The sequence below is a fragment of the Salvia miltiorrhiza genome, chromosome 6 (genome assembly GCF_028751815.1).
Source record: "Salvia miltiorrhiza cultivar Shanhuang (shh) chromosome 6, IMPLAD_Smil_shh, whole genome shotgun sequence".
Classification (NCBI taxonomy): domain Eukaryota; kingdom Viridiplantae; phylum Streptophyta; class Magnoliopsida; order Lamiales; family Lamiaceae; genus Salvia; species Salvia miltiorrhiza.
The window spans coordinates 39,613,918-39,632,936 of record NC_080392.1 but is presented as its reverse complement, the minus strand read 5'-3'; the positions used below and the strand labels follow the sequence as shown (position 1 = coordinate 39,632,936).

Here is a 19,019-nt window from a genome sequence, read left to right as displayed (position 1 = left end):
AGATGTATTCACCGATCGTGGAGCACGATCCGTTTGCGTATATGGCGATGATCACATATCATAGCGCCGACTTACCGTTGTGGGATTTGACCCCGGTGACAGCACCCTTGCAAGTGCTACCTATCAGGTTAACACCGCTGATTGTTTTTACAGAACCTCAGATTCAGCGGGTATCAAGGCCATCCGATTCGAGAGTTGCCCTAGTGCTAGATTCCGACGTTTTGGCTTTACAGCCTTACACGCACCAACTCCACTATCCACCTTATCGAGGCGCCCAAGAGGGAGGATCTCGACCTGCACGGTCAGACAGCGATGAGGAGGATCCGAACGAGGAAACTCCGGATATGACAGTTGAACACGGGCGAACCCAGCCTTTTTTGCATCAGGTTGCGGACGACGGCACCGAGACATGGGTTTCTATTCCCAAGGTGCCGGTTTACTATCTGATGTATGACACAGATGTCGAGGATGAGCCGAGCGACGATAGCAAGTATCGGGTCATAGACGAGTATAAGGAGGAAGAGCCGGAGCCGAGTGAGGATGCACCGACTGATGATGTTGGGAGTAGGACATCAGGTGATGACGATGACGATGACGAGGTGGAAGATTGATAGATGACGACCGAGACTATCTAGAGATGTATATGTATATGTATATATATAGTGATGCATAGTCAATGTACATAGCTAGAAGCATAATATAGAACATATATAACGCTCAGTCCCTATGATGCTTGCATAGCGAAAGCATCATTGTAGTAATAGGGCGTTTTGTACAAAGAACCTTCGCTTTTGTGTAAGACCTCAAAAGAGAGGCAATTTTCCCTATGATATAGAGATGACGTTGATGACTAGAGAGCTTTATGTCACATCAGAGTTTTGAGATTGATGATTTGAAGCATGATGTTAGATGAACGATAGAGATGACGAGAACTATGAAAATTCTATATGAGAAATATAGAATTGAGTTGAGATATAGAGAACTGAGATGAGAATTCTATATGATATATATAGAACCGAGTTGAGACGTCTATTTGAGTTGAGAAAATAGAACTTATATTTTGAGATGACGAAAAGATTAGCTTTGAGGCTGATATATTTATATCTTATAGTATGCCTCCGAGAAGGAGAAACAGAATCCAAGAAGAAGATGAGGAACAGAGAAATCCTACACCACCACCTCCTCCACCACTAGAGAGGAGAATAGAGGAATTTTTTCCTGAGACAAAGTCCACCGGTGTTTAATGGATCTGGAGATCCTGCTGAGACGGAAGAGTGGATCCGGAGTATAGAACGGATCTTTAGATTTTTGAGATGTGATGATCACGAGCGTCTTACATGCATGTCCTATCAGCTCAAGGGATCTGCAGATTTCTGGTGGGAAGCTAAACAGAGAACCATGACCCCAGAGCAACTAGATGCCCTTACTTGGGATCAGTTCAAAGCAGCTCTGTGTGAGAAGTATATACCCCGGAGTTACCAGAAAAAGAAGGAAACAGATTTTGCCAATTTGAAGCAAGGCAATAAGACAGTAGCCGAGTATGACCGGCAATTCTGCGATTTGGCTCGATATGCCCCATATCGAGTGGACACGGACGAAAACATGTCGGAACTATTTTGTTATGGTTTGAAGCAAGAGATACGAGTTGTGTTAGCAAGCCAGAGTGCGGTAACTTATGCTGAAGTGCTGAACAGAGCGCTAGATATGGAATTGGCTATGCAGCCAGAGAAAACGAGTCAAGCTTCGACGCAACTGTCGAACCCGAATTTTCAATCGGGAAGCCAATCTTTTTCTAGCCAAGGCCAGAAAGGCAAGAGAAAATGGGACGACCAAAGTCAAGGTCCCAAGAAGCCGTGGCAGAATCAGAATGCACCGCCACACTATCAGAACCGAGATAGCCGGCCTTACGTTGGCCAGGCTGCACCAGCAGCAGCTCCACAAGGATCGCGAGGAATACTTCCTTGCCCGACATGCAACAAGCTACACATGGGAGAGTGCAAGATGGGACAGAACAGCTGCTACACCTGCGGAAGGATCGGACACTACTTCAATCAGTGTCCAAATCGTCAGCAAAGTGGAGGCGGAGGAAGGCTGAACCAGTACCAGCCGCAGCTTAAAGCGATGGAAGGAGTCCTATCGCTACCGCCGCCACAGCGACAGCAACCAGCCTATCGACCACGTCAGTCAGGAAGGCAGCCGCCAGCCCCGCAGGCCAATCAACCCCATCATCAGAGAGTGTTTGCGTTTGAGCGGAAGGCTCAGGACAAGAATCGACGAAATCTAGCAGGTGTTGGTGAGTCGAAGGGGTGTATCCATAGTAATACTGTTTGACACGGGAGCACCCCATTCTTTTATTTCCCCATACTTGTGTCGATACTATGGATTTGAACATAGAGCCTGCTCCGCAACATCTAAGAGTGATGACTCCTATAGGCAAAACCACTACGATCCCACTCGTATGTCCTGACTTAGAATTCGAGCTCGAATCGATTAAGCTCAAAGCTAAAAACCTAAGGATGATGTCTATATGGCACATAGGTATTATTTTGGGAATGGATTGGTTAGAGGAGAACCATACGATGATACAATGCAAGGAGAGACGAATATTGTTTCAATTTCTAGGCCAAGAGCCTACTTCATTTTTTGGCATTGAGAGAAAATGGAGAAAGCCGCCAATAATTTCGGCGTTTCAAGCCTGAAAGCTTTTGCAGAAAAAGGATACAACCGAGTATGTTGTATACCTGAATCAAAGTGAGGAGTCCAAAACAAACATAGATGACGTTCCCGTCGTGCGAGAATACAAAGACGTTTTTCCTGAAGCTTTACCAGGATTACCCCCAGATCGATAGCTCGAGTTTACGATTGATCTTGAGCCCGGGGCCGCACCGACGTCAAAGGCACCATATAGAATGGCCCCGATAGAGTTGCAAGAGTTGAGGCTGCAACTTCAAGAATTTTTAGATTTGGGCTTCATTCGACCTAGTGTTTTCCCCGTGGGGAGCACCTGTTCTCTTTGTCAAAAAGAAAGACGGTAGTTTGAGGTTATGCATTGACTACCGCGAGTTGAATAAGGTAACACTGAAGAATAAGTATCTGTTACCTCGGATCGATGATTTATTCGATCAACTCCAAGGAGCAAGTACCTTTTCTAAGATTTACTTGAGATTGGGGTACCATCAGCTGAAGATAAGATCGGAAAATATTCCAAAGATGGCATTTCGTATGAGATACGGGCACTATGAATTCATAGTTATGCCTTTTGGATTGACGAATGCTCCTGCAGTGTTCATGGATCTCATGAACCGAGTCTTTCACGAATACTTAGACAAGTTTGTGTTAGTGTTCATAGATGACATTCTGATTTACTCAAAAAGTAAACGAGAACACGAAGAATATTTGAGAATCGTGATAAGAGAGTTAAGAGCTGAAAAGCTATAGGCTAAGTTCAGCAAATGTGAGTTTTGGCTTAAAGAAATTAATTTCCTTGGCCATGTCGTTTCTGCGAGAGGAATCGAAGTAAACCCAGCAAAAGTTCAAGCGGTAGGATGGAGAGCACCAACTACACCGCTTGAAATCCATAAATAAATTTTTGGGATTCGCATAGTATTACCGAAGAATTATTGAGGGCTTTTCGAAAATCGCTAAGCCATTGACGCACCTGCTAAAGAAAGAAGTTAAATTTGAGTGGACGAACGAGTGTGAGTTGAGTTTTCAAGAGCAGAAGAAGAGAATTACCACTGCCCAGTTTTAGCTATTCCAAAGGAGAACAAAGAGTATGCAGTCTATACAGACGCATCGAAGAATGGACTGGGAGGTGTACTGATGCAAGATGGAAGAGTTATTGCATATGTCTCACGACAACTCAGGCCGCATAAGATGAATTATCCGATGCATGATTTAGAGTTAGCAGCCGTAGTGCATGCTTCAAAGGTTTGGAGACACCACCTTTATGGAGTACGGTGTGAGATATACACCAATCACAAAAGTCTCGAGTACTTCTTTGAGCAAAAAGACCTGAACATGCGACAGAGAAGATGGCTAGAGTTGGTGTAAGATTATGATTGCGGGATAAATTATCACCCCGAAAAAAACTAACGTTTGTCGCTGATGTGTTGAGTAGAAAGAATCAAGGAGAGTTAAGATTTTTCCTTACTCAAGAAGAAAACTTGATCAAAGAATTCAAGAGATTGAGATTGGAGGTAGTGATACCACCTCAAACGACGGAAATAGTGATTGATACACTGAACGTTACATCTGACCTACGGTCAAGGATAATCACAACTCAAAGAGAGGATGAAAAGATAGAGAGGTTACGAATGAAGATTCGAACCGAGAAGATGGAGAATTATCAATAAACGACAGACAAAGCCATATTATTTGATGGAAGAACGTGTGTGCCTGATAGAGAAGAATTGAAAAATAAAATCATGAGTGAAGCTCATGACACCCTTATACAGCACACCCAGGAGGTACGAAAATGTACCAAGACTTAAAAATGAAATTTTGGTATGAAACGAGAGATAGTGCGATTGCATGGAGTACGGATGATGATCACATCGGATCGAGATTCCAGATTTACTTTACGTTTCTGGACGAGCATGTAAAAAGAGTTAGGTACTAAAATGAATTTTAGTACAGCCTTTCATCCGCAGACGGATGGACTGTCCGAAAGGACTATACAAGTTTTGAGAAGACGTAATTAGAACTGTTGTGCTAGATAGAGGAAGTCAATGGGAGCAAGTTTTGCCCCTGATCGAGTTTACTTATAATAAAAGTTTCAATTGACTATTACCATGGCTCCATACAAAGCCTTGTATGGACAAGAATGTAGATCCCTGCTTTATTTGGGATGACGTTGGAGAACGAGGAAGTGCATTGGATCAGAAGCCATTTAAGAAATAATCGCCATTGTGCGACAGATTCAACCGAGAGTTAACGAAGCACAAGATCGCCAAAAGTCTTATCCAGACACTAGGCGAACAGAGATTCATTTTGATGTAGGAGACAAAGTCTTTCTTAAAGTTTCCCCATCCAGAGGAGTAACCGAGATATATTAGACACTACAATATACTTGAGAAAGTAGGCCCTGTTGCCTATAGACTTGCGTTGCCTCCGAGCTTCGCGAACGTTCATAACGTTTTCCATGTTTCACATTTAATTAAATACGTGTTTGATCCAAGACACGTCATTCATCAAGAAGAAGTGTCCCTAGAGCCGGACCTGAGCTACGAAGAGAGGCCCGATGCTATTCTGGAAGATCCAGCAACTGAGAAACAAGTCAATTCCTTTGGTGAAGATGAAAGAAAAATATCCCGAGCTTTTTCCCGAAAGTGAATAACTCAAATTTCGGGACGAAATTTTTTTTAAGGGGGGTAGGATGTAACACCCCGTACTTTTATGAGTAGTAGTAGTGTCGAGACACTACAGAGAGTACTACGGTGCTGAGATATGAGATTATAATTCAAATAAGATGGAGTATGATGATAAATAGAGATATTGAGTATTAGAGTTACATTATTTTGATGAGACGAATTATTCTTCTAGATGGAGATATGAGTCTGATAGAATCAATGATGATGATAGAGAGTGAGCAGTTTGAGAAAACGAGTTGCTGATTGAATTGAGAAAAGAGCATAGTTTAATTGTCCTGATGATGGATACAGAGGTATCTATGAGATTAATTGTCCTGATGACGGATACAGAGGTATCTGTGAGATTAATTGTCCTATGGTTAATAGGAACATCTGATTAAGAATAGAGTTGAGATAAGTGAGTGAGAAACCCTATAGAAGGGAGAGTCGATCTGAGAGATGATTGTTGATTGCTTTGATGTGAATTGTATCCGTGTTTTATCTGAGATGGTTTGAGTGACTGTCTACGTGACTATTTGTTACAATGATGTGAGTATGATTTGTTTTGTGTTAACACGAATTATTTTCGAGATTTTGGAGAACGAGATTATTTTTAAATCGGGAAATAGCATACAACTATTATTATTTTTGCATATCAGTATTTTATGAGAAATATTTTACTGAGATATATATATATATATATAAGTTTATGATGAGATGAGATATTTCAATAGTTTGAGCTATTGTATTTTTCGTTGAAGAACTAGTGAATGAAATAAGGAAATAAGGATGTATAGAGATGATGGATGAACGTTGATGAAGTTAAAAATGTCTTTTCTTTTGATGGTTTGTAGCCGAGCTCTGGCCTTGGAGTTCTGCTATGGCCTGGGCGTTTTGCTCTGGCATGCGAGCTCTGCTATGCCAGAGGCGAGGTCAGTCCTCTGCTATGCCAGAGGCGAAGGCATTCGTCTGCCCAGACAGAGGGGAAGTCAGTCCTCTGCTATGCCAGAGGCGAAGGCATTCGTCTGCCCAGACAGAGGGGAAGCCATTCCTCTGCCCAGACAGAGGGGAAGTCATTCCTTTGCCCAGACAGAGGCGAAGGCATTCGTCTGCCCAGACAGAGGGGAAGTCAGTCCTCTGCTATGCCAGAGGCGAAGGCATTCGTCTGCCTAGACAGAGGGGAAGCCATTCCTCTGCCCTGACAGTCCCCTGGCGAGCATTTCTCTGCTCTAGTGCGGAACCTACTTTTGAGAGAGAGGAGTCAAAGCAAGTGGATAAACATTGTTAACGGATAAGATATTTTATGCAAGTGGATAATTAAGCATGTGTTAATTATCCAATACTTGATGGCTAAGTAAAAGGGGTTATATAAATAACATCTTTCTCTTTCATCCCCATAACAGACGTCCCTTTCCTCTCTCTCCTCTCTCTTTTCTCTCTTCTCTCTCGACTGTCATTACCCAACGCCATTGATGAGCTGGTAAAAGCTTCGTAAGCTACTTGTGTCCCATAACCACCGATTAAATCTAGCTGAAAACACTCTTAAATCCATAGAACAAAAGCTGGGTTGAAGGTTTGAGCTAGGAATCATGAAGATGGAGTTATACTTTTCTCTACACAAAACATAAGAGTAAGCTTCTAAACACATGAATCTACTTATATCTAAGCTTTATGAGCATGTATATAGATGATTAGAGTATTAAAACAACTCCTAGTTCAAGTTGAAGTTCATGAAGAAAGTGAGGATTCGAGTATAAAATGAGCCTAGGAGATTGTAGTTATGATAGTTGATGGATTAAAATGATGATTAGAGATGATTGATAACGAATATGAGTTCTTGAGTTGATTTGAAGATTTGAGTGGTTATATGAGTTCTTGAGCATGCTATGATGTTAAGTGATGGTTTAGATTGATGATTAGAAGTGATGAAATGAGTTTGGTATGAGTTTGTTGTTGAGAATTATGATGTTGTATTCAAGATAGAGATGTTTTTGAGATATATGATTTTTGAGTACAAATTGGAGAAATTTTGTAGGCCTACTGACCTACTGTGATCGACGGGTTTCCGATATCAAATAGCTTTGAAATATTTATAGCAAGTCCCTACATGAGTCTTGAGTACCCTGGTAAAAGTTTAAGCCATTTCAACTTCGTTTGATATTTCTTTAAAATGCAAAACCTAAACTGCACATTACTACCGAGAATTTCAGAGAACAGGGGAAAGAGTCATTCATTTCAGTAGCTTCCTATGTGATCTAGCTTTCCAAATTTTTATGGTATCAATATTATTGTGTTAGCTAGATATCCACTAAGATTGAGCCCAGTTTGACAACGTTTACTATTTTTCAAAAATTGTAACTTTCGATTGCTCAAAACTGCCAGAAATGGTAGATCGTGGTAAAAATGTCATATCTCTCAAACCACTTGGAGTTTTCGACTCTACTTTTTTTTAAATGAAACTAGACTCATATATCTTTCTTTTGGTATAATTATCGAGTCCAGGAGATGTCGGAGTCAGAACAGTTTAAATTTTGAAGTTGAGTCAGTGTATAAACAGAGCATGTTTTGATGATGTTTGATTGTGATTGCTTATGTGCCTTATGTGATTGTGTTGCCTATGTGTTTGAATGAGATTAGACGAGCCTTACATGAGAGATAAATCGAAACTTAGAACCATGATTTTCTTGAAACCTATCCTTGAACTGAAGGATGTGTGATGAGTGGAGAGTTTATGTAGAGATGAGTAAGGAGATAGAATATGAGATAGAGCATGAGTTAAGGTTTGAGAATTAGTCAATGAGTTTCTAATCAAGATTCATTTTATGACATGATGAACCTTCGATGATGATGATGATCCCTGAAGACACGAGCAGAGCAAGGTAGTAAGTAACTCCACTTTGACGGGAGATTTTGAGTAATGTCTTCAGGTGGGCATTATTTTGAGTATACAGTTTAAAAGTTTTTCTAAACTGTTTTAAATGATGATGAAATTATGAGATGTTTTGATGTTTTGAGATTATGATGATGTTTGAGAATTATTGACTTGCTAATATTTTTATGATGATGTGGAGCTTGTATGTTTACCCTCTACTGTTGAGATAAGACGATCGGGTCCTGGGCAGTTGATAGCTATCCTGCCAGGGCTAGTGTACACTGAGGTGACTGTGAGCCGTTGAGCGAATCGGCCGGTCACGGTGCTTGAGAAGGAGGCCTACTTCTCAGTACCTGAGATGAGATGATGATGAGTTGTAGATGTGGTACTTACTTGCTGAGTTTTGACTGCAATCATTTGAGTCATTCATTCATTTATTAATGATGTTGAGTTTTAACTGCTTGCACAGGTTCTTTTAAGATATAATTCCTGTGTATTGCTGAAATGTGGCAAGTTCAATTTATAGCTCTATGAGCAGCTTTGTTTTTCGGCGATATGTCCACTGAGTATTTATGTACTCACGCCCTGCATGTATTTCTAAACGTGCAGGATAAGCGGAGGGGAGTATGGTGCGGTGCTGGTGGGAAATGTTTCGAGTTGACGTTTTCTTACTCTATCGAATGTCTGTTTTGTCAATAGAGTTTTGATATGAAGTTATGTTGTATTAAATCAAGCATTTTACTCACGATTATATGTCTTCATACATATAGTCGGTTCACCTTTTGTTATCACACTTTGAATATTATGACTCTATATAAAAATCAAGTTATACTTGTTTTGCTTTTCATGTTGAGATTCCTGATATTTATCGAGTTATGACGATATTGACGAATATACCCTTTTGATGAATTATGATGATCTTTCCTTAGCACGTTTCTTTGTGAGCTTCCGCTATTGATCTATGTATTCTTTCTATCTTTCCCCTTTCTTTTATTAGTCGTATCGATACTCGGTCCCCGCTATTACTAGTGTCGGGATCGGGCTGCGACAATTCAATAACTAAATATACAAATGTTTTTGTAAATCATTTTTGTTGGAATTAAAAAATAAATTTATTTCTCATTCCGGCGTGAATCATCTTAAATCTAAGTTCAAAATGAATTCTAAACTTAATATAAATGGGCGGGGTGTTACATTAAGTAAATATAAAAATAAAATCTAGTTCCATCTCGCTTAAATAATTAACGTGACTTTGCTAAGTCAGTTATAACTCTGAAATAATAGCATTGACTGCTTTAATAATATAAATTCAGGATCATAAGCTGAATTCATATCAGGATAATAACCGGTTTCATTCACTGATGAAAAATAATAAACACGCATTACTGGATTTAATATATATAAAAGAGCGGGTCACTACACAGCTGGTTACATTCTAAACTTAGTGCCTTCTAAGTCGGTTGCTAAGACCCCGTCCGAGCTGTGGTTATCAGTTTATTAGTCATGTTGTATACTAAAAGTTTGCTTTAGTATAAGTGGGAGAATTGAAGGGTTATATACTTAAAGCAACACTTTTATGCTTGTATATATTGATACCTTATTCACTACTATTTTCCTATCTGAATTATTGTTTTTGCATAATCATATAATAGTCCAATTTATCTCATACTATAGATTATATGGTGTGTTGTAGATCACAGAAGATCATATAATCGGTGAAGTTGAGATATAAATTGTGTTCACAGTTGAGACAACTACGGGACGAGTTGTTGGTTTAGACTGTAGCATAAATGGATAAATAGTTTATCTTGACTATTTATTTATGCTAGTACATTTATGTATTGAACATGATCACAGTGAGATGTATTCTTATATTCTGACTAATTAAGAATCAAGATCTCGGTGACTTAAATAGTTTAACCTTAATTGAATTAATCGGTGTAAATAATTAATTGATTATTACTTTGATTTATCAAGGGTGAGAACTCTGTTGAAGTTCAAAATACTCGATACTTTGAGTGGTAACAATTATTATTTGATATGCGATTATATTGCAATAAGGATCCGTGTCCTGCTGATAACAGGATGATAATATCCTCTTGAGGAACTTAATAAGTTTATCGTATTAAACCCTGCAGGTGGAATTAGTTCCGATACGATAATAAGTTTAAGTGGTAGCACTCGAGATGTCGTTTATAATTAAACGACTAATTAATTAATTAATTGACCGCCAGAGGAATTAATTAATTAATGGATATTCGATATCTTAAACACGGAGATTAATTAAGTCTAATACTAGCCCCGACTCACCTAAAGAATAAAGAGGTAATTCAGTATTAATTTTCTAGTGGAATAAATTAATACTAGTGTCTCGATTTATATTCTGGGCTGAATAAGAAAAATCGAGCACTGGGAGGCCAAACTTTATTCGAGCTAGTAGATCCCCGATTGGCCCAAATTAAGGCTTAAATCTCAAGTGGGCAAATAATTCATTATCTCTAGATTCTTTCTCATAAATAATTGCTAAAGATATCACTTTGCCAAAAGTGAAATAAATAAATGGCAAACATAATAATTGCTATTATTCTTATTTTTTGCTATTTTAATCAAAGTAAAAGAAAAGAAAAGGGGGTTATTGCCAGAAAATACATATACTTTGTTAATTTTCTGGTTTATAACATGACCTTTGTGGGGGGTGAATCCAACAATTACGGAAGTGACGTCAGTAACGTCTGGATCGATGGGCACTAGCAACCTGAAACCACAAGCAACGTTAGAGCCCTCCGAAGAGCACCGGTGGGGGTGTCGATGGAAGGGCCTCCGACGCTCAAGTCAGTGAATTGATATAAATGATAACGTAAGTAACGTAATGACAACAATTAAACGATGGAGAGGAGATAGAGAAAAGATGGTAATGAGGGAGTTCTCCGACTGATCCGGATGGTCCAGTAGTCATAGGTAGAGCTAATGAGCGATATGGATCAGGGGGCGACGGACGTCGGGGCTAACGGGGCCAGCCGGACGATCAAAACCCTAGAAAGTTGTGAGCAGTGGAGGCGGAACGGAAGAGCGGGGATAGCGGGAGTAAGAGATCGTGTGTGAGTGCCAGAGTGGGAATGAATCATTGACCCTCCTCATTATGTCAATGGGCTGGTGCATATATAGGTTACGGGCCCGTAGGGTGGCGACTAGGGTTTCTAGAGTATTCTCTAAAACCCTTCTGGTTCCGATTACCCCGGAAACGTCCTTTCATATCTTCCTATTCTTCCTAGGTATCCAACTGCTATTGACTTACGTATGGACTTGCTTCATTGGGCCGACCCGTTGGGCCGCATGATTTCGGGTTGCACGGATTCTGTCCATTACACCAACTACTATTGACTTACGTATGGACTTGCTTCATTGGGCCGACCCGTTGGGCTGCATGATTTCGGGTTGCACGGATTCTGTCCATTACAACCTTATAATTTGGCCAGAAAATACATCAATTTTCAATTTAATTGCAATTATAACATGAATTTATAGTCTGACCAGAAAATACACCAAGTTTCAATTTATTCTCAATTATAACATGGCCTTGTAATTAATTTAGTATAATAATATCAAGTTTAATACATTAAATATTTTTAATTTTCTTTTCATCTCACAATATACTATATATAAATGAGTTAATATATAAAACTATCCACTTTCATATTGTAAAGATAAAAATTGTCCACTAAGATAAAAATAATAAAAATTGTCCACTTTTTGATTGAAAAGACAGAAATACCCTCATTTAAATATATGTACTCTCTCTTTCTCTCTCATTCTCTTCTCTCTCTTTTTCTCTCACTCGTCTGCCTTCCCTGCGCGCCGCCCGTCCACCGTGCTGTCGCCACTCAATCTCCGGCAACCGCAGCTGATCACCAAGATGCTGGATCCTAATCCTTCGAGCAGAATAAGCATCGCGAAAATCATAGATTCGTCATGGTTCAAAAAATCGTCGCTGAAGACGATCAGATCTAAGGAAGAACAGGAGTTCGCGGCGGAGGATGAGGTGAGTTTCGGCAAAGGAAAGGAGGCGCAGACGCTGAACGCATTCCACATCATATCCCTATCGGAAGGATTCGATTTGTCGCCGCTCTTCGAGGAGAAGAAGAGGCGGAGAAGGAGGAGCTGAGGTTCGCGACGACGACGTCGGGAGCAGCGTGATCTCGAAGCTGGAGGAGGTGGGGAAGACGCGGAACTTCAGCGTGAAGAAGAGCGAGTCGTGCGTGCGGCTGCAGGGGCTGGAGAGCGGGAGGAAGGGGAAGCTGGGGATCGCGGCGGACATATTCTCGGTGACGCCGTCGTTTGTGGTGGTGGAGGTGAAGAAGTTGAGCGGTGATACGTTGGAGTACAACCAGTTCTGCAGCAAGGAGCTGCGGCCGGCGCTCAAGGATATTGTTTGGACTACCACTGCCGGGAATTTCGTGCCTACTGCTTGAATTCATGGATTGTTTAATTATTGCTTAATAAAATATTACTCCTACTATGTTTGTGAATTCGGATGTTTGTTGGATTTGAGATTTAGATTTGATTGTGAGAGCATTTGAATTGATTAAAAGAGAAAAATATATTTTTGATAATTGATCATTAATGATCTTGAATTTACAGCCAGATCTATAAATTCACAGTTTAATGTTCTTGAATTCACAACCAGATCTATAAATTCACAACTTAATGTTCTTAAATTCACGACCACATCTATGAATTCACAACTTAATATTATTGAATTCACAACTACATCTATGAATTCACAACTTTATGTTTTTAAATTCAGAACTAGATCTATGAATTCACAACTTAATGTTCTTGAATTCACAACCAGCTCGATAAATTCACAACTTAATATTGTTGAATTCACAATCAAATCAATGAATTCACAACCAAAATAAATTCTAGTTTTAGCTGTGAATTCAAACTTTAAAAACCCCAAATTCACAACTACTTGAATTCACCAGTCGAATTCACAATTAAAATTTAATTCTCAACCAAAAAATTTTGATTGTGAATTAAATTTTAGGGTTTAGGGTTTAGGGTTCACAACTAGGGTTTACGGTTCCAGTTCAATTCAGTTGTGAATTTACTATTTCAGTTCAGTTGTGAATTTACTGTTTCAGTTCAGTTGTGAATTCACAATTGTAATAATTCACAACTAGGGTTTCAGTTCAGTTCAGTTGTGAATTCACAATCGTAATAATTCACAACTAGGGTTTATGTTTAGGTTTAGGTTTAGGGTTTAGGGTTTCAGTTCAGTTCAGTTGTGGATTCACAATCGTAATAATTCACAACTAGGGTTTATGTTTAGGGTTTAGTGGTTAGGGTTTATGATTTCAGTTCAGTTGTGAATTCAAAACCAAAAAAATCTGGTTGTGAATTAAATTTTGATTGTGAATTCGACTGGTTGTGAATTCACAAACAAAAAATTCTGGTTGTGAATTCGATTGGTTGTGAATTCACAATTCACAACCAGTGTGAATTCACAACCAAAATTTTTTGGCTGTGAATTCACACTGGTTGTGAATTGCGGGATTTTTTAAAGGGGTGATGTAAAGTGGACATTTTTTTAATTTTTAATGTGAAGGGTATTTTGGTAACAGTGGACATTTTTTAAGTTTTTTATTTTAGTGGACATTTTTTATTTTTACAATATGAAAGTGGCCATTTTAAAAATTCACTCTATATAAATACATATATATTTACTTTTTAACATAGTTTCTATTATATATGTACCTAATTTTTTTATTGGTCCTAATATTTTATAATTTCATAATTTAAATAAATAAATACTTATTATATATATAATATATTAATAGAATATTAAAATCAAATTTATATATATATATATATATATATATAACAAGATATTATATTGATGGCTTAAAAATACACACACACACACACACACATATATATATATATATATATATATTATGAAATAATTAATCGTCTAACTTAATTTTTATAAAAATTAATCAATCAATTAACAACATTTTATACATAACAATTTAATATAAATACAATAAATATTAATACATCTATGATGAAAACTAATCTAAATAAGGTCATGTTATAATTGAGAATAAATTGAAACTTGGTGTATTTTCTTGTCAGACTATAAAGTCATGTTATAATTGCGATTAAATTGAAAATTGATGTATTTTCTAGTTAAATTATAAAGTCATGTTATAAACCAGAAAATTGACAAACTACATGTATTTTTTGGCAATAACCCCAAAGAAAAGCATGTGATATCATTCTTAAGAATGAAGAATCACGTAGCAATTGGCCGGGTAAAAGAAGTATACCTGCGAAACGAGAAGTGATCGACTCCAGAGTTGATCTTCCGAATTGTTCCCACGGCAAGATTCGACGTTGGATGGCAACGATCTTCGAATCCTATCTCAACTCCAATGAACAAACACTCTCAATCTCTTTCTTTCTCAATTTCTCTCTTTCTCAAATTGTGTCCAATTGCTACGTGATTCTTCATTCTTAAGAATGATATCACATGCTTTTCTTTTCTTTTACTTTTGATTAAAATAGCAAAAGATAAGAATAATAGCAATTATTATGTTTGCCATTTATTTATTTCACTTTTGGCAAAGTGATATCTTTAGCAATTATTTATGAGAAAGAATCTAGAGATAATGAATTGTTTGCCCATTTGAGATTTAAGCCTTAATTTGGGCCAATCGGGGATCTACTAGCTCGAATAAAGTTTGGCCTCCCAGTGCTCGATTTTTCTTATTCAGCCCAGAATATAAATCGAGACACTAGTATTAATTTATTCCACTAGAAAATTAATACTGAATTACCTCTTTATTCTTTAGGTGAGTCGGGGCTAGTATTAGACTTAATTAATCTCCGTGTTTAAGATATCGAATATCCATTAATTAATTAATTCCTCTGAAGGTCAATTAATTAATTAATTAGTCGTTTAATTATAAACGACATCTCGAGTGCTACCACTTAAACTTATTATCGTATCGGAACTAATTCCACCTGCAGGGTTTAATACGATAAACTTATTAAGTTCCTCAAGAGGATATTATCATCCTGTTATCAGCAGGACACGGATCCTTATTGCAATATAATCGCATATCAAATAATAATTGTTATCACTCAAAGTATCGAGTATTTTGAACTTCAACAGAGTTCTCACCCTTGATAAATCAAAGTAATAATCAATTAATTATTTACACCGATTAATTCAATTAAGGTTAAACTATTTAAGTCACCGAGATCTTGATTCTTAATTAGTCATAATATAAGAATACATCTCACTGTGATCATGTTCAATACATAAATGTACTAGCATAAATAAATAGTCAAGATAAACTATTTATCCATTTATGCTACAGTCTAAACCAACAACTCGTCCCGTAGTTGTCTCAACTGTGAACACAATTTATATCTCAACTTCACCGATTATATGATCTTCTGTGATCTACAACACACCATATAATCTATAGTATGAGATAAATTGGACTATTATATGATTATGCAAAAACAATAATTCAGATAGGAAAATAGTAGTGAATAAGGTATCAATATATACAAGCATAAAAGTGTTGCTTTAAGTATATAACCCTTCTGGCACCCCGGGAGGCATGATACAGAAGCAGGCCCCTCTCGGCCTCAAGCCCACAGAGATTTTCCTTTTGATATGAGCTCAGTACCCTTAGCCCTGGGATCACCACGACCATCGAGGCGGATGAGTGATACAGAAATAACAGCCGCTATGGCTGACATCGACAGAGTCTTAGCCGATGCTAAGAATTATATCAACAAAGGCAAGGCCCCGGCCCAGGACAACCACTCAGCTTTACATGCCACCTTGGATATGGTCCGCTTGGGATTCTCATCACCTGTCGCCCAGCACCAGCCCAGGGACATTACAACCCGGATTCGCACAGGAGACGACCCGAACAGCAGGGTCACAGAGGAGTTAGCTCACTTGGCTACCATCGCCCAGGCCGTGGGCATGAGAGATGGGGAGTTGCACCCCTCTGGTGGAGGAACAGAGGAGGATCCGGAGGAAGATCCGGAAGAGGACCCCGAGGAGGACATACCTGCCACACCAATTAGCGACCAGGCCCCGACTCAGGGATCGTACACTTGACCTTCGTAGATAGAACTTTATGTACCTAGCAGGTTGTTATGTAATTATTCCAGAAGCATATGTAGTACTGATGTTTTGTACGCCTTATGATGGCGCAGTCTTTGTGTAATAGTAGTACGGAAATGCGAGATGTGGAGATGTTCCGTGAACTAAGTACTTTTGTGATGGCTTAGCCAGTTAGCCAGTACATCATGAGTTGTACTTGGATGAATCTAGATCCTTATGCAGATGTAAAGTCCTCACTGAGGCGATTTTCCTATGTTATAAAGTGACCTTACCGGTCTTTCGCGATGAGTTGCCCACCAATGTTTACTCTATATGTTTTGTCGATGTTTGATCATGAATAAAATATGAGAAGTTGGATAGAACGATAAGAATGATAGTATGCCTTGTGATGTTGCATTAACAACTTGTGTTTTGACTAAATAGAATGCCGCCAAAGCGAGGACGCCCAAGAGGAGGGGGAAGAATTCCCCGAAATGAAGAAAGAGGCCCAGAAGCAGGGCCAGAACAAGAAATAGTCCCACCACTTGTACAGCCGGAACGGCGAATTGAGGAATTATTCCTGTGACAGAATCCACCCACCTTTAACGGAACAGGGGACCCGGCAGAAGCCGAGACTTGGATACGCGCTATTGAGCGCATCTTCAACTTTTTGCGTTGCACTGACCAAGAGCGCCTGGCTTGCATGTCTTTTCAGCTGACTGGGTCAGCCGACTTTTGGTGGGAAACGAGAAAGAAAACGATGACGGAGGAACAATTGGAATATTTGTACTTGGGAGCAATTCAAGACGAGTATATATGACAAGTACATACCCAAGAGCTATCGTAAGAAGAATGAAGCTGAATTTTACAACCTGAATCAAGGAAGGATGTCGGTAACACAATACGACATAATGTTCTGTGATATGTCTAGGTATGCACCGGATCAGGTTGATACGGATGAAAAGATGGCTGAGAAGTTCTGTGCCGGTCTGAGGCACGAGATTAGGATGACTTTGGCAAGCCACGGAGGATTGTCCTACTGAGTCACTTAGTCGAGCGCTAGACATTGAGGCAGCAATGCCGGGAGAAAGACCAGCAACGACAATTGCATCTGCACCGCCGCAGAACTAGAGTCATGATCAGAATTTCAAAGGAAAGAGAAAATGGGACAGTAATAACCCTGGCCAAGCCGAGAGGAGGCCATGGCAAGGACAAACTTTCCAGTCACCAGGCTATGGGAACCAAAATGCACAGAAACCGATGGGAGGTAACCAGCAAAGGGCTCCACCATGTCCCAAGTGTAACAAGAATCATGGGGGAGTTTGTAAGGCTGGCAGTGATGGCTGCTATTTTTGCCACCAGAAGGGACACTACGCGAAGCAGTGCCCGAACAAGCAGTACGGAACAAGTTTAAAGCCGAACATATCTATTCAGGCTCCACACCTGCGAGCAATCCAAGCTCAACCCCAACCACACCTTGGGCAACCACAACAGAATCAACACCCACAGCATCTGCAGCTGCAATATCAACGCCCACAACAGTATCAGCCTCAACGGCAACAACCATTTCAGCAACAGCCTCGACAACAACCGCAGCAACAGCAGAGGCAGCATGGACGACCTCATCATGCTAGAGCTTATGCAATGAGACAGAAACAGCCCGAGAACAACCAGGGAAACCTGGCAGGTATGGGCATGCTGCACAATACTCCTGTTGTACTCCTTTTTGATACGGGCGCATCACATACTTTCATTGCAAGTGCATGTGTTGATGCATTAAGACTTAAGACGGGAAGAGCCAATCAGGAGTTGATTATATCGTCACCAATAGGAGGGATGCCGACAGTAGGCATATGTACCCACTGAGTACTTTTGTACTCAGCCCTGCATGTATTTCTAAATGTGCAGGTTGAGCAGTAGCTGGTGGTGATGAAGTGACGAGCAGGAAATCCCTTTTGTCTGAAGTCATATGTATTAAAGAACTCTTGAGTACATGTCCTCATACATGTAATCAGAACCTTCTTCCGTTGCGTACTCAATAGAATTTCATATTATTTTGGCTAAGTCGGAGCTATCCGAGCTTACTAGTTTGACTATGTCATCACGACTCTAGCTCCGTTGTAAATGTTCCCTTCGTTGTTAATATTTAAGTATGTTTCTTCGTTATTATATATTCGTTCATCCCCTTTCTATCCCGCTTCTTATCCCCAACCCTTGGTCACGGTTTCCCGGCTTAATTATCTATAATTAAGTCCGGTCGTGACATGAGGGAACCGGGCAGCCATGGAAGGCGCCTGAAAGACTTCTCTGGGGCTTTTGCCGATGGTTGATGAGATGGGAGTGCAGAGGGGGTGGTCGGCTGTTGCTCCAGCACCCTACTTTTACCTTTCTCTCTCTTTGACTTTTGTGCTCAAACTTGAGTGAGTGGCAGTAAGTGGGCCATGTAAGTCCCAACCTTTGTAATATACTAGACGAATTTCCTCAAGTTGGGAACTAAACTGTAATCCGTGAACTGTAAATAAAATACTGGTTTGAGTTCCTAAACATCGCGTTTCTGTATCCGTTTGATATCTGCTTCCTTGCTTGCCAATATCGATAAACTGTAATATAACTTAAATTAAATCTGTGGATTTAATTCACTTCGCAGTCGGAAATAAACTTC

The 19,019-nt window shown here is 39.5% G+C and overlaps 1 protein-coding gene across 1 annotated transcript; it reads left to right on the top strand.

The window, feature by feature from the left end:
• The first annotated feature begins 12,136 nt into the window (after window positions 1–12,136).
• On the top strand, window positions 12,137–12,692 carry LOC130990901 (CBL-interacting serine/threonine-protein kinase 6-like). The gene is made up of 2 exons (XM_057915129.1): window positions 12,137–12,262; window positions 12,330–12,692. Exons 1-2 carry the CDS (start codon window positions 12,137–12,139, stop codon window positions 12,690–12,692), a joined length of 489 nt encoding a protein of 162 aa, XP_057771112.1.
• The last annotated feature ends 6,327 nt before the right edge of the window (window positions 12,693–19,019 follow it).

What these genes read in the sequence shown, in the direction of transcription:
- LOC130990901 (XM_057915129.1), top strand. Translation starts at nt 12,137, where the DNA reads ATGCTGGATCCTAATCCTTCGAGCAGAATAAGCATCGCGAAAATCATA. An exon ending in AGTTCGCGGCGGAGGATGAG is followed by an intron (nt 12,263 to 12,329) that starts GTGAGTTTCGGC and finishes CCCTATCGGAAG; the next exon opens with GATTCGATTTGTCGCCGCTC.